At 58.1% G+C, this 13,024-nt stretch overlaps 1 protein-coding gene across 13 annotated transcripts in view; it reads right to left on the reverse strand.

The window, feature by feature from the left end:
- Positions 1-13,024, reverse strand: part of ARAP1 (ArfGAP with RhoGAP domain, ankyrin repeat and PH domain 1) — a 68,360-nt gene that overhangs the window by 7,898 nt on the left and 47,438 nt on the right. For 6 of the 13 annotated variants that reach the window (XM_055282841.2, XM_063641316.1, XM_055282844.2 and 3 more), the window contains 17 exons: positions 11,575-11,757; positions 10,338-10,512; positions 9,079-9,213; positions 6,809-6,944; positions 6,397-6,499; positions 5,307-5,502; positions 4,996-5,047; positions 4,721-4,884; positions 4,381-4,593; positions 3,947-4,052; positions 3,116-3,263; positions 2,940-3,026; positions 2,785-2,853; positions 2,378-2,495; positions 1,038-1,151; positions 672-817; positions 97-129 (listed from right to left, as the gene is read on the reverse strand). In XM_055282841.2, coding sequence (XP_055138816.1) covers positions 97-129; positions 672-817; positions 1,038-1,151; positions 2,378-2,495; positions 2,785-2,853; positions 2,940-3,026; positions 3,116-3,263; positions 3,947-4,052; positions 4,381-4,593; positions 4,721-4,884; positions 4,996-5,047; positions 5,307-5,502; positions 6,397-6,499; positions 6,809-6,944; positions 9,079-9,213; positions 10,338-10,512; positions 11,575-11,757 — 2,178 coding nt within the window. Of the gene's footprint in view, positions 1-96; positions 130-671; positions 818-1,037; positions 1,264-2,377; positions 2,496-2,784; positions 2,854-2,939; positions 3,027-3,115; positions 3,264-3,946; positions 4,053-4,380; positions 4,594-4,720; positions 4,885-4,995; positions 5,048-5,306; positions 5,503-6,396; positions 6,500-6,808; positions 6,945-9,078; positions 9,214-10,337; positions 10,513-11,574; positions 11,758-13,024 lie in introns of those variants that run through there. The other 7 variants (XM_055282845.2, XM_063641319.1, XM_063641318.1 and 4 more) reach the window with 4 other exon arrangements.

The raw sequence follows: 13,024 nt of genomic DNA on the forward strand, positions 1-13,024 counted from the left end.
TGGCCAGGAGCCCTGGCTGTCTCCCCATGCTCCCACCCAGCTCATTTGGCCCCCAGGCGGTGTAAGGCAGCTGGCAGTCAGCCCACAGCTACTCACGGTCTCAGGGGCCCCGCTCCACGGCCTCTGGCTCTGTTTGATAGAGGATCAGGGTTATGGAAGAAGTCCCAGGTCTAGAGCCAGGGCAGCATGTGCAGTGATGTGTGGGGTTGGGGTGTGTGTGTGGCATGTATGTGCAGAAGGTGGAGGGTGTCAAATGGAGTCTGGGTTGGGAGAAAACCTGCATGTGGACAGAATGAGTGAGGAGGGTGGCCCGGGAGGCATATGACATACGATGTGACAAGGCATGCATGGGCCACAACTTGGGGCTGTCATCAAGTAACAGGTTCCTGTGGGTGCAGTGATAAGGCACAGGCACAGTGAGACAGAGCATGGGCATGGAGTGGTGTGATGGCATCCGGGTGCCAGGGCCTAGTGGGGCTACAGGGCACAGTAGAGTGGCCATCCAGGGTCACAGCAGGAGGGGTCTTGAGAGTCTACAGTTCTCCCCCACTGCTGTGCCATCCTGAGGGCCTGCAACGGGACTATTTCCACTTGCAGACCAAGGGGAATCTCTGAGCACATTCAGGTATACAGGTGCCCACCCTGGGGCAGAACCCAGCGGGGCCACTTACCCGGACCTCCTTGTAGAGCCGCAGGCAGCTGCTGTTGAGGATGAAGTAGCGATCGTGGAAGCCACCTGAGGGCAGGCCCAGGCCCAAGAGGCTGCGGTCCTCACGGAACTTCATCATGCCATGCTTGGTGTCACCGACACGGCTGGCTGGGGGGGGACTGGAGTGGGCACAGGCTGCACCAACCCCTACCCAGGGGCTGGGTCCCAGGATGAAGGAAGCTGCCCCATCCTGCCCCAGCCTCTCCATAGAGGCCCACCCACCTGGTGCCCTCTGTCTGAGCTGTTCCTACCTGGCACCACCAGGTCCCACCCTGGCTGTGGAAGAGGGGACCACCGGGAACCTGGCCACCCTGCAGGCACCACCTACCCAGGTACAGCAGCATGGCCTCCATGGCCTGGTGCTTCTTCACCACCAGGTGGCTGTCCGTGCCCAGCCCGTGCAGTATGGGCAGCACCTTCTCCGCAAAGTGCAGGGGGCGCTCTGGGGAGAGGTCACACCTACCGTCACTGGGACCACATGGCCCGATAGCACCAAAGGCTGGCAGATGGGCACATATCACCTACACATCACATCCCCTGTCCACTCCAACCGTCTGCAAGTGCCACGACACAAAACACCACTATCACGACCACCTTTCCCATTACCAAGCTTCAGGCTTGACACACGTGGCTGTGACCAAAGCTGCTCAAATTCAACATGTGCAAAACCATGCCCATGATCTCCACCCCCCGCCTCCCTTCCCACCCTCCCCGTGGCCATCAGGGAAACACCACCACCACCACCCGCCAGGCTGCTCAACCCAGAAACAAACCCCTCTTCCCTCTCCTGATCCACACGTCGAATCTCTCTGTTCAGTCCATCTCCACTGCTGCCACCCCAGCCCACGTTACCGCCTTCTCCTTGGACTAAACCATGACCTTCAAAGCGTGCTCTAATTTCCCTCTCCCCACCCATCAGCGAGTAGCAATCTTCTTAAACTCCCACTCACTAACTAACATCGGAGCGATGGTCTTGCATTGCTGCTAGGCCCTGCATGGCTGCCTCTGCCTCGATCTCCAGCCCCACCCATGTCACCACCCCCTCACTGCCCTCGTCTCCTTGAACGGGCTGTGCCTCTGCCCAACACAGGGCTTTTGCCTTCTTCACCAAGTAACCCCTACTCTTCCTTCCCATCCTGGCTCGGGGAAGATGTGGCAATGCCATGGGTCTTTCCTCCACAGCAGTTAACACATCTGTAGTTGAACATTTATTGGTATGATCATTAGACTAATGCCTCCATCCCACACCAGACTAACCCCCACAAGGACAGGGACTGTGTGTGTGGCTCCCTAGCCCAGTGCCTGGCACTCAACAATATGGTAAAACAATGAACAGATACAGCCTCATCCTCCACTGCCATCAAGACCACCTTTACCATAAAATACCTTTCTCACCTCAACCATCACCATTGTCACTGACACCTGAGAAAGCACCATCACAGCCAACACCTTCTACTCCTTCACTGTCCCTTCTATCAGCCACATGACAGGCATAACCTCAATCCCTGCCAGCACCCTATCACCACCGTCACAGAGATCAGTGTGACAGCAACACAGCATCAAAGCCCTTTTCACCACCCATCCTCATGTGCAGGGTAGGGGAGGACAGACTTGGGCTACAGCTGAGACAAGCCATACCACACCCTGCACAAGCCCAGGGTCACCCACCTGCCTCCTCCCTCTCATTGACCTCAAAGCAGGTCCAATAGTCCTTCTCCCTGATGCCCACGTTCCGGCGATCCAGGATCTCCAGGGTGAGCTCCTCAGCAGTCATGGATGCTGGGATCTGCAAGGACCAAGGAGGAGATTAGCCTACCTGTGCCTAGCCCCTGCTCTGCCGCAACCTTGCTATGTGACTCAGAGCCTGAGCCCATCCTTCTCAGGCCCTTCTGGAGTCCTGGGATAGAGAGGGGTATTTCTGAGTGGTTCTTAGGAGCAGGCCCCAGCACCAGCCAGAAACAGGTCCCAAACTGGTCCTCTCCTTGGGGTGGAAGCACTGCTCCCCTGGCCATCTGAGCCTGTGCCTGGCCCAGCCTGATTCTCCAGCCCCTTGGCTTCTAGGTCCCAGCACCTACCTTGATATGCTGCTCAGTCTCTGCCTTCTTCTCCTCCAGATACACCGTGCAGATGAAGTCACCGGCATGCTGCAGGGAGACAGGGCTCAGCTGGGGGCCTAGGAAATGGGTGCAGGTGGCAGGCCCAAGCCCCCCACCCAGGCTCCAGCCTTCACCTGGGTCCCACTGGCAGTGCCAGCCACGCGCATCTTCACAATGGCAGTGATCTCCTCCCGCTGCTTCCTGAGCTCTTCCTCATCCACCTGGGAAGGAGTGAGAGGCAGGGACAGGTGGTCACCGCCATCTGGAAGGCTTACCCCTGCCCTCCACTGCCCACCAGCCAGGGACGCACACTAAACACCACCACATAGTGGTTAATGAGGTCTTCCACCACACGGCCAGCCTTGTAGTCCTGCCCGTCTGTCTGGAAGAGGGTGGGCCCAAACACAATTGCCAGGTTGTGCACATTCATCTGGTTCGTGTCTGAGAAGCACTGGACACTGGAGAGGGGAGGAGGAGGGCTTTGAGTGAGGAGTCAGGCCAGAGCTTCCCATCTCACCCTGTCAATTTCTGACAGGTCCAAGACTGGTCTGGTCAGAGAGGACCACCATTTAACGGGGCAGGAACAGTTTTTCTGGCCATATCTTGGGTCCTGGTAGGAGCAGGACTGGGAAGCTGGGAGACCCAGCCAAGGTACCCTGGCCCCAAGTGGAAAGATCCTCTACAACAGTGGTCCCCAACAGTTCTGGCACAAGGGATTGGTTTCGTGGAAGATAATTTTTCCAAGGACAGGGTGGTGGGGCAGGGGATGGTTTCAGAGGCATTAGATTCTCATAAGGAGCGCGCCACCTCCCATGCGCAGTTCACAATAGAGTTCCGATCCTTTGAGAATCTAATGCCGCGGCTGATCTGACAGGAGGCAGAGCTCAGGCAGTAATGCTTGTTTACCCACCACTCACCTCCTGCTGTGCAGCCTGGTTCCTAACAGGCCACGAACCTGTACTGGTCTGTGGCCTGGGGGTTGGGGACCCCTGCTCTACAAATGTCCAATGTTAGGGCAGATCACAGTCAGCACTTGGTGCGAAAGCACAGCTGGCTCCCAGGAGAGGGTAGTCAGCCAGGGTGGGGGTAGAAGAACCTTCACCCCATCCCCCCAGAGTCTCACAATGGTATCATCCCTCACCAGTACAGGTGGCTGATAAGGGCCTTCACTGTGGCCCGGTTAACAGGGGGCAGCCGCACCAGCAGCTCTCGGTACCTGGAGACCTTCTCCTCCTCGTCCTCAATCTCTGGGTGGGAAAGATAAATCAAGTCAGAAACCCCCTCTAACTATCTTTCCCCCACCCCACCCGGGCTGCTGTGCCTCTCATGGTGGCTGACAGCAGTCCCTGTGCCCTCCAAGTCAATGCAGGCCAGGCACTCAACCAGGGTAAGGAACTCTCGGTCTTCCAGGGGCCCTGGCTCTGTATGTAGTGGCGATGGGAATGAGAAGCAGAGGAGGGCAACTGGAGCCTGTGGGTTAGGGTGAGCCCAGTGCAAGTGCCACAAGGGAAGGGCGCAAGAGTCCGGAGGGATGGGTGGAGGAGGAGGAGGCTGGGCACGGGCTGCAGGGCCCACCTGAGGCCTCCAGCCAGGCTAGGCGCTGGGCGCGAGTGAAGAGCCCATCAGGCAGGTCGCGCAGGAAGCGCTTGAGTGCCGAGGAAACATCATCCACGTGCTGCTCGCCCTCCTTGAGGTGCACAGAGCGCGCATCCTGCCGCAGGCTCTCCAGCAGCCGCTGCGTCTTCGATGTCTGCCCACACTTGCGGTAGATGCCCTCAGAGGTCAGGCCTAAGGAGGGGCGGGGCCAAGCGTTTGGGGCCTGAGGCATTACGTCATGGGGCGGGGCTACGCAGCTCTGGTGCGGGAGTCGGCTCTCCGGGAGGGGCGGGGCTGGCACCCTCGGGGCAGGGCTCACCGCACTGCGTGATGTAGTCCACACAACGGTACACGATCACCGGGATATCCGAGTCCCCAAGCTGCTGCTCAGACAGCGTGTCCCCCATGCTGGCGGCTGCTTTCTGGATGGCCCCCAGCCAACCCATGAAGTCCAGGCGCCGCTCGCCCTGTATGTACAGTGTCCTGGGCCAGGGACAGTCAGTCACTGAGGGGCCTACACCTATCCCACCCTGTCCCCAGGCCCATCAGACTGCTCCAAGCTTCTCAGAGCCCCTCAGGGAGGCCGTGGCTCACCTCCTTCGCTCCACCAGCACCAGCACCTGGTTCTCACTGTCCCCCTGGATGGCTGTGGAGGGGTTAGTCAAGGTGAGGCCCAGGTCTTGCTCCCGATCCCCAACCTGCTCCCTCCCTCTGAGCACACACACACCCATGAGACCCGCCCGCCAATGTATGCGGTGGCTGAGATGCACCCCAAGGACATGAGAGGGCAGGATGGTGGCTCTGGCCAGGCCAGGCAGAGTACAGACTTCCAGGCAAGGGCTGGGGGCCTGGGAGCCCAGGATGGGGTGCCCTGGAGGCTGGGGACCCAGGTCTCGTCCACGCACAAAGCTCCTGCAGTTTCCGTAGTTGCAGCGGCTCTTCGCAGGGCCCCTCCGGGAAGACAGCGCGGAGCTCTGAGCCACTGAGAGAGAACCAGCCCTCCTGGGCCCGCTGTAGGCTCAGGCCAGCTTTGTAGGGTAGGCGTCCCAGCCGCTCAAAATCCCGGGCCAGCAGATCCTCCGCCAGGGGAGGCAAGAATGCCTGGCAGAGAGGCAGCCGGGGGAGACAGCATCAGCCAACGGCACTGCCTGCCCCAATGCCCCAGCTCCTTGGCTTACAGGCGGGTGCCCTCTTCCCATCCGGCTGCCTTCTCTTCTCTTCCCCAAGGCAGAACCAAGCCCAGTGATGGAACTTGGGTACCATGCCCCACTTCATACCCACTCAGATGTGCCCGCCTCTGGAAAGCCTTCCCAGACACCTTCTGGAGGGCCCTTCTCTGGGCCCCCACACCACCAAAGCATTCTTGCCCTCCGTTGTGGCACTGGTTACACTGCTGCTGCTGCCTGAACCCCACCCGCGGGGGAGCTGTCTCCCCCACACACCGGAGCTACTGAAGAGCTAGGACTAAGCCTGGTTCATCTGGGTCCCCAGGTCTCTGAGGGCTCTCAGGAGGCGCACAAGACAACTGATCAACGGACAAATGAATGATAAAAAGTCACAGGCTCTCACAGCACATGGGGAACCCACAGGCACCTGGCTCTAGTCCCCGAGGCAGAGCCCTCCCCGTGGCCACCCTGCCTCTGCCCTCCAGCCTCTGCTTGCTCACCTCCAGGAACAAGGAGCACACTCCCCTGGAGGCGGCACTGTCCATCCTAAGATGGCTGTGACTGTCATTCACTGTTAAACATTTATTGAGCACCTATAGAGTGCAAGGCCCACAGCCCTTCTTCTGCAGAGCTAAGATAGGTCTGACCAACCCTGCAGAGGGCTGCAGATTACAGTAGGCCCTTGGCGGAACAGGCCTGCTCCATGTCTGCTGCCCTGCATCTAGCTTCTGCTCTCTAGACAGGGGAGCTGGGATACATGGGATTGGCCAGGAGGCCCCACCTTCCCCCGTCAGACACCCTTACACCCGCCCTGCTACCCCAGGCCCACCTTAGCAATACACTTGACCCACTCATGAGCCTGCTCCACGCTCTCCAGCCCAAACAGGTACAGCCGTTCTCCCTCCGTGTACACCTCAAAGGTGTGCTCAAAGCTGCAAATACACAGGCCAGGACTCAGGCCCACCTCATCCAGCACTGGCCCACCCCCAACCCGCACCATCAACCGCCATCCTCTGCACCCTCTGCACTGCCTTGGCGCTTGTCCTTACTCTGGTCCCCTAAGAGGTGGTGGAAAAGTCTTGGGCTGGGGCCTCAAGAGACTGGAGTCGGCCCTTGTGCAGCCTCTGTTTGCTGTGTGACCCTGGGGAGGTCCTCCCCTTCTCTGGGCCTATTTCCCTGTCTCCCCAGTGGGGGATTGTACCTTATAGCAACTACAGTCTGATTTGCCCAGGAGTGCTCACCCGTGGGTGTCAGGAGGGGGCACTGCCAGGCACACAATCTCGCTGGCCCGAATCTCTCCGTTGGGGGTCATTGCCCGATCATTCTCATAGTAGCTCAGGACCCCGTCACTAAGGACACACCAGCGCCGGCTGAACTCTGGGGAGAATTTGGGCAGGGGAGCCATCAGGGAGCCCCCCATCACCTGAAAACCACCTCTGCATCCTCCCAGGGCTCCTGCTCCCATCTGACCCATGTGCTCTTCATTCTCTCAAGTTTTCCCCAGATCCATCCACCTCTCTGCATTCCCACCGCGCCAGCCAGCCCACAAGTCATCCTCTCCCCCAGGCCTCTGCAGCAGCCCCTTCCAAAATCCCAGAGTGATCTAGCTAAAATCAGACCCCATCCTTCCTCTAACCAAAACCATTCCATGGTCCTCAGGACAGACTCTGTGCCCCTCAGCCTGCCATTCAAGGCCCTGCCAGGTCTACCTCTGCCCGTCTCTCCAGCTGCCTCTCTGTCACTCCTGGACACACACATCCCTACCCAGCACTCCCAGCTTTTGCAAACCTTGTCCCCTCTACCCACCACCTGAATGTCACAGGAAGCCTTCTATGCCCCAACCTCCTTTTCCAGAGGCACCTATCACTCTGTACTCTGCCTCCTGCTACAATGGCTCTGAGAGACTGACAAGGTCCCATAAAAGAAACAGAAATGGGAATCTGGACCAGGAAAGGTAATGGAAAGGATAGGCTGTCATGGCCATGCAGGCCTGTACAGTTCACAGCACTGAGCTTTACAGTGGCTCAGAGCTTCCTGGCATCCAGGGCAAAAAGGATGACTCAGGCAGTTGTTACATAAATGACATTATCAGGCAGAGGGGGGCAGACCTGGGGCAATGAGGTTGTGAACAGCATGGAGTTCCAAAGAAATCTCTTTGGGAGTTGGAGGGCTTTGTCCCTGTAGGAGAGCATACAGGAGGTGCTGAGGGATGTTGTCAGCAATGACCTCACAATGTTCTCACAGCAGACTCTGCCTCTCATTCTGTCTGTGAGGGCCTGACATTTGTTCTCTGAGGGCAATGTGTCCTCAGGCCTGTCTCCACGGATGGGCTCCCTCTAGGAGCACCAGCTCTGCCTGAGTCACCCTTCATTCTGCAGATATTTGCCAAGTGCCCACTGTGTGCTAGCCACTGTTCTAGGATCTGGGGGCTACAGGCAGTGATGGCCAAAAGGAGTTTATGTCCCAGTGGGGTACAGAGAATCTATAGATAAGTACATTAATGAACAAATGAGTACCAGGTAAGTGGTGTGAAGAAAATGCAGGGTAGCCAGGTGCGGTGACTCATGCCTGTAATCCCAGCACTTTGGGAGGCCAAGGTGGGCAGATCACCTGAGGTCGGGAGTTTGAGACCAGCCTGGCCAACATGGTGAAACCCCATCTCTACTAACTAAATTAGCGAGGCATGATGGCACATGCCTGTAATCCCAGCTACTCGGTAGGCTGAGGCAGGAGAATCGCTTGAACCCGGGAGGCAGAGGTTGTGGTGAGCCGAGATCGCGCCATTGCACTCCAGCCTGGGCAATAAGAGCGAAACTCCATCTCAAAAAAGAAAAGAAAATGCAGGGTAAAGGGAGAGATGAGGTGTGCTATTTTGCATAAGGTAGTCAGAGATGACATCTCTGCAGGAGTGATACTGAAACAGAGACCTGACGGAAGTGAGGGACTGGCCATGCAGATACCTGGGGGAATGCATTTCAGGCAGAGGGAACAGCACAGGCAAAGATCCTGGTAGGTGACGACATGTCTGAGAAACAGTGAGGAGACCGGCAGAGTGATTAGGGGGGTGGTTCAGAGAGGTAATGGGGGTGGTGGCCAACTGTGTGGGCTCTTGTGGATTTTCTTCTGAGTTGGGAAGTGAATGGAAGGCTGACATCAGAGGGATAGGGCTTTCTGTTCAGTGCTCAAACTCCCTACCAGCCACGGGCTCTAACTACCAGATGCTCAGCAGAGCCCATATCCAGTAGGGGCTCAATAAAGGCTCGTTTAGTCCAAAGAAACTCTGGCAGTGACCTGCTCTGCAGTGCCATGCCCTACCCCCACTCCCACCAGGATCATTTAGGAAGCACCTACTGTGTACCACAGACTATATCCAGGAAGCCCTCCAGGGTGACTCTGCCAGAGTCCACTTGGCTGCCTCATGGGTCCACCAGTCTGGCCAGCCCTGGCTTCCCTAGCCCTGCAGCCATGACCAGATGCCATGGGCCAAGGCAGGGTCTGGGGCGGCACCCACCTTCCCGGGCCCGGCGGTCCTGTAGCAGCTTGCCAGCAGAGGCAGTCTTGTAGAGGAAGCCACTGTGGCTCACAGTCGGCAGGACAACTGAGTAGTGCTTTTCCAGGGGCTTCATCGAGTCCAGCCGAGGCACCTCTTTGGAGGCGGGGAAAGGATGGCAGGTCATGCTGGCCACCCAAGAGGGTGTCCCCACCTCACTCCCACCTGGCCTGGGCATCCAGGCTCACTTTCAAATAATCAGCCCCAGCTCCCTAACTGGCAGCCTCAAGCTCCCCCTCCTACCTGCAGGGTCTTGCCCAGGCTGTTTCTCCACCTCTCCCCACTTGTGGAAATTCACTCCACTCCCAAGGCCCAGTTCCAGCACCTCCCCTTTCAGGAAGCCTCCCTGACTCCTGGCCCACCCCACTCTCCAGGTTGGAGGCACAGGCCAGGCACACTGGCATGAGGGGGGCATTGGGCAAACTCAATAATAATCCCTGGAAAGAGGATTGTCCCAGACAGCGGGAAGCTCAAGGTGGCAGCCTGAATACAGCCCTGTTCCCCACGGTCAGCACCGCGGGGCGGGGGTGTGATCTGCCCCCAAGCCCAAGCCAGCTGGGTGGTCTCCTGTGTCTCCCTGGACACCTGGGCTCTCTCCAGCCCAGTGTGCCCCGCCCACCCATGGCCCTGAGCCCAGAGCCCCGGCCATTGAGCTCCACCCTCCGTCCTGGGATGTGGCCCCAGAGGCCAGGCCTGGGCCACGAGCTGTGCTGCTCAGCCCATTGACCCCTCCTCACCCACCCCGAGAGGGAGCCAATGGTACCCAGACCAAGTTCAGGATTGAGCTCCACCCAAGCAGGGCAGTAGACAGGGCTGCCATGGTGGGTGACCCACACAAGAAGAAATGTAACACAGCACCCCTCACGCAGCAACACAGACACACTCGGCACACGCATGTACTCCAAAGCTCTCAACATCCCCAGAAACACAGATCCAGGGGGCTCAGAGGCGCACAAACACCAGCACAGCTGCCAGTCATCCTGAGGGACTCACATTGCAAGTCAGGGAAGTTATCAACAGAGTCACAGAGACACAAACACAAAGGAACATGCATACGCAGCACAAATACACACTGAGGTGCAAACCCAAGCACACCCAGCTCACACACGATTTACCACAGGCCCTTGAGGAGCTGTGATCACGGCCTGAGAGCAGCAGGTAAATCAAACCCCACCAGGCACAGCACAGCCTGGTGGACCCCCACCCTCTGCCACGCTCACCTGTGGTCCGGTTGTTCCGAAGGAATTCCATCTGCAGCGTCTGCCCCGCCTGCTCTGCAAGAGCCAGGGGCGTGGGGGCCTTAGGGTCCCCTGAGAAGCAGTTGATCCCAGCCCCACAGCCCAAGAGCGCCTGGGTCTCAGCCAGGTCTGTGGTGGTGACTGCAGCACACAGGGCCTAGGAAGAGGCAGGGGAGGGTCAACCCAAGCAGGAGTGGGGGGCCCACAGGGAAAGGGGCTAGAGGGGAGGAGAGGAAAGAAGAGGAAGGAGTCACCCAGGCCTGGAGCGGTCCATTCTCAGACTGAAAGAGAGAATAGGAAGGAAGAAAGAGAGGAGAGGGAAGAGAGAGGCCAAGGGGAGGAGGGGTGAGCAAGGGCTGCCTAGCGGAGGCCAGGGGATCCCAGCTGCCCGGGGCCTCACCCCTGCTGGCCGCCTGGACACAGCTGCCCAGTCAGCCAGAGCCTCCAGAGGATCTCAAGCTCCTTCTGCCTTGTGGAGGAGCAGGGGGGGTGCTTTGTAGCTAATTCCTCCCACATTTGAATTCCTCACTGCCTGCCCAGCCCTCCCAACCAATGGGAGTTGCCGCCCTCCTGGCTTGCAGGCTAGACTGGGTTGGGCTGGGAGCAGGATGCCTGGGTCCCTGGGAGGTGGAGGCCTGACTCCCACCGGGCTTCTAGCTGGACTGAGTCTGCCTGGGAGGGGCAGTTTGGGGGAGGGGCTGAAGGCCAACCAGAGGTCACAAATGGCATACCCCTGCCTCGGAGCTGGCTGCCTCCCACTCAGGCGGAGCCAGATCAGGGCCTAAGACTTGGCTCCCAGCCTGTCAGGGCCTGGGGCCCATACGGGGCCTCATCTTGAGTAGGGTGTGGATGGGGGTGGGTCAGAGCAGCCCAGCTGTTTTTCATGAGCCTGACAGGAAATAGCATCCCCATCAAGTTCACTCCTTTTGGCAGGATTCAAGAGTAACAGGACGGGGTGCAGGAGACTGAGGAATTGGGAGAGACAGACAGATGCTGGGGACGTGCCCTTAGCCCAAGGGTCAGGCCTGGCTCCTCCCTGCATGGCCAGAACTTTTCACATGGCTTAGGCAGGGCCCTTCTGCCCTCCAAACATCAGTTTCCCCATATGCCAAGGCATCTCCCTGAGCTGGTAGATGAGATGGGTTAAGACAGCATGAGGAACAGGGCAGCAGAAAGACGGGGATGGTCCCAAGGGGCCCCAGAGCTGCAGTGCCCTGACCTTGTCCAGCTCCTCCTGGTTGCCAAAGAGCGGGTGGTAGCGGCGGTACTTGCCCTCACGGTACTTGGCCTCCAGGTGGCACCGCCGGGTGCTGGGGCTGCTGCTGGGCTGCAGGGCCTCACTGGGGGGCACGTTGGCTGCCCAGAAGTGGTTCCCAGCGCCATTCCCCAGCCGTAAGAAGAGCTGTGGGGGTGTGCAGGAGGTCAGATGGGCCAGCTGACAGCCAGGGGCCGTGCCGGGCAGAAACTTGGTTTCTGAGGTTGTTAGGCGAGGGGCTGGGAGAGCCAGGCCATCTGCCCACTTTCCCAATGGGGAAGGTGAGGACAGCCTGGCCTGCTGGTGGCTGGGGATGCTCCTGCCACCAGCACTGGGCTCTGAGCCTAGGTCTCAGGCTCAGTGACGGGACAGGGAGTCAGCAGCCTGACAGGTGGACGCCTCAGGCCTTGCGCCTGGTCCCGGGAGCCTTGCTGCTGCCCCACCCAGTTCCACATCTGGAGCTCTGCATTTCTGAGGCTATGATAGCTGGGGGTGGGTGCCTAACCTGTCAGCCAATGGGGTGATTTTGGAAACCTCTCCTGTCCCTGACATTCCTCTCTGGGCAAGTGGGATGGGGGTGGATTCTGGGTGAGTGCAGGGATCCAGCATTCAGTAATCAGTTCCTTCCTTCATCTGGCTCCTCATTCCACAGCCATTTCCTAGGCCCCCCACCTTGCCTCCTTGTCAGGTCCTGTATGGGGTGCTGGAGTCACAGCACAGAACAAAGCAGAACAGTCCCTGCCACTACTGATTCACTCTGTGTCTTCCAGAAAGTTATTTTCTCTCCCGGGCTTCAAGGCTGTAAACTGGTTATTCTAATCCTAACTCCTGGCTTGTTCTGAAAGTCAGTTAATTAACATATGCAAAGTCTTTAGCACTTATGTGCCAAACACATCCTGGGGAGGTGAGAAAGGGATGTAACACTCCAAGTGCTCTGGAGTCTGCAGCCTGGGTCTACCCTCCCATTGCAGGTTCTCCCCTGTATCTACCACATATGGGTACCTGGGAGTTTCCAGTACGGGGCATAAATGTACATGTGTGTGCACACACAGCATACATACATATACCCACTGGTGCATGTGAGTTCAGATGAAATGAAGGCTGAGGGCCTCTGAGGGGCTGTGCAAGGTAGGGGAGAAGGCCCTGGGTCAGCCAGAAGTGGGATGGAAAGAGGCGGGGATGGTGGTCAATATGCATTTACAGGGTAATCTCAGGCAGATTACAGCCCTGCCCAGGACCTCAGTTTACACATCTATTCAATGGATGACAGTGAAATTAGATCAGGAGTTAGCAAATTCTTTCTCTAAAGGGCCAACTAGTAAATATTTTAGGCTTTACAGAACACATACAGTCTCTGCTGCATTTTCTTCCTTTTTTTTTTTTTTAAATATAACACTTTAGAACTATAAAAACA

Source organism: Symphalangus syndactylus, chromosome 6 (genome assembly GCF_028878055.3).
Source record: "Symphalangus syndactylus isolate Jambi chromosome 6, NHGRI_mSymSyn1-v2.1_pri, whole genome shotgun sequence".
NCBI classification, from domain to species: domain Eukaryota; kingdom Metazoa; phylum Chordata; class Mammalia; order Primates; family Hylobatidae; genus Symphalangus; species Symphalangus syndactylus.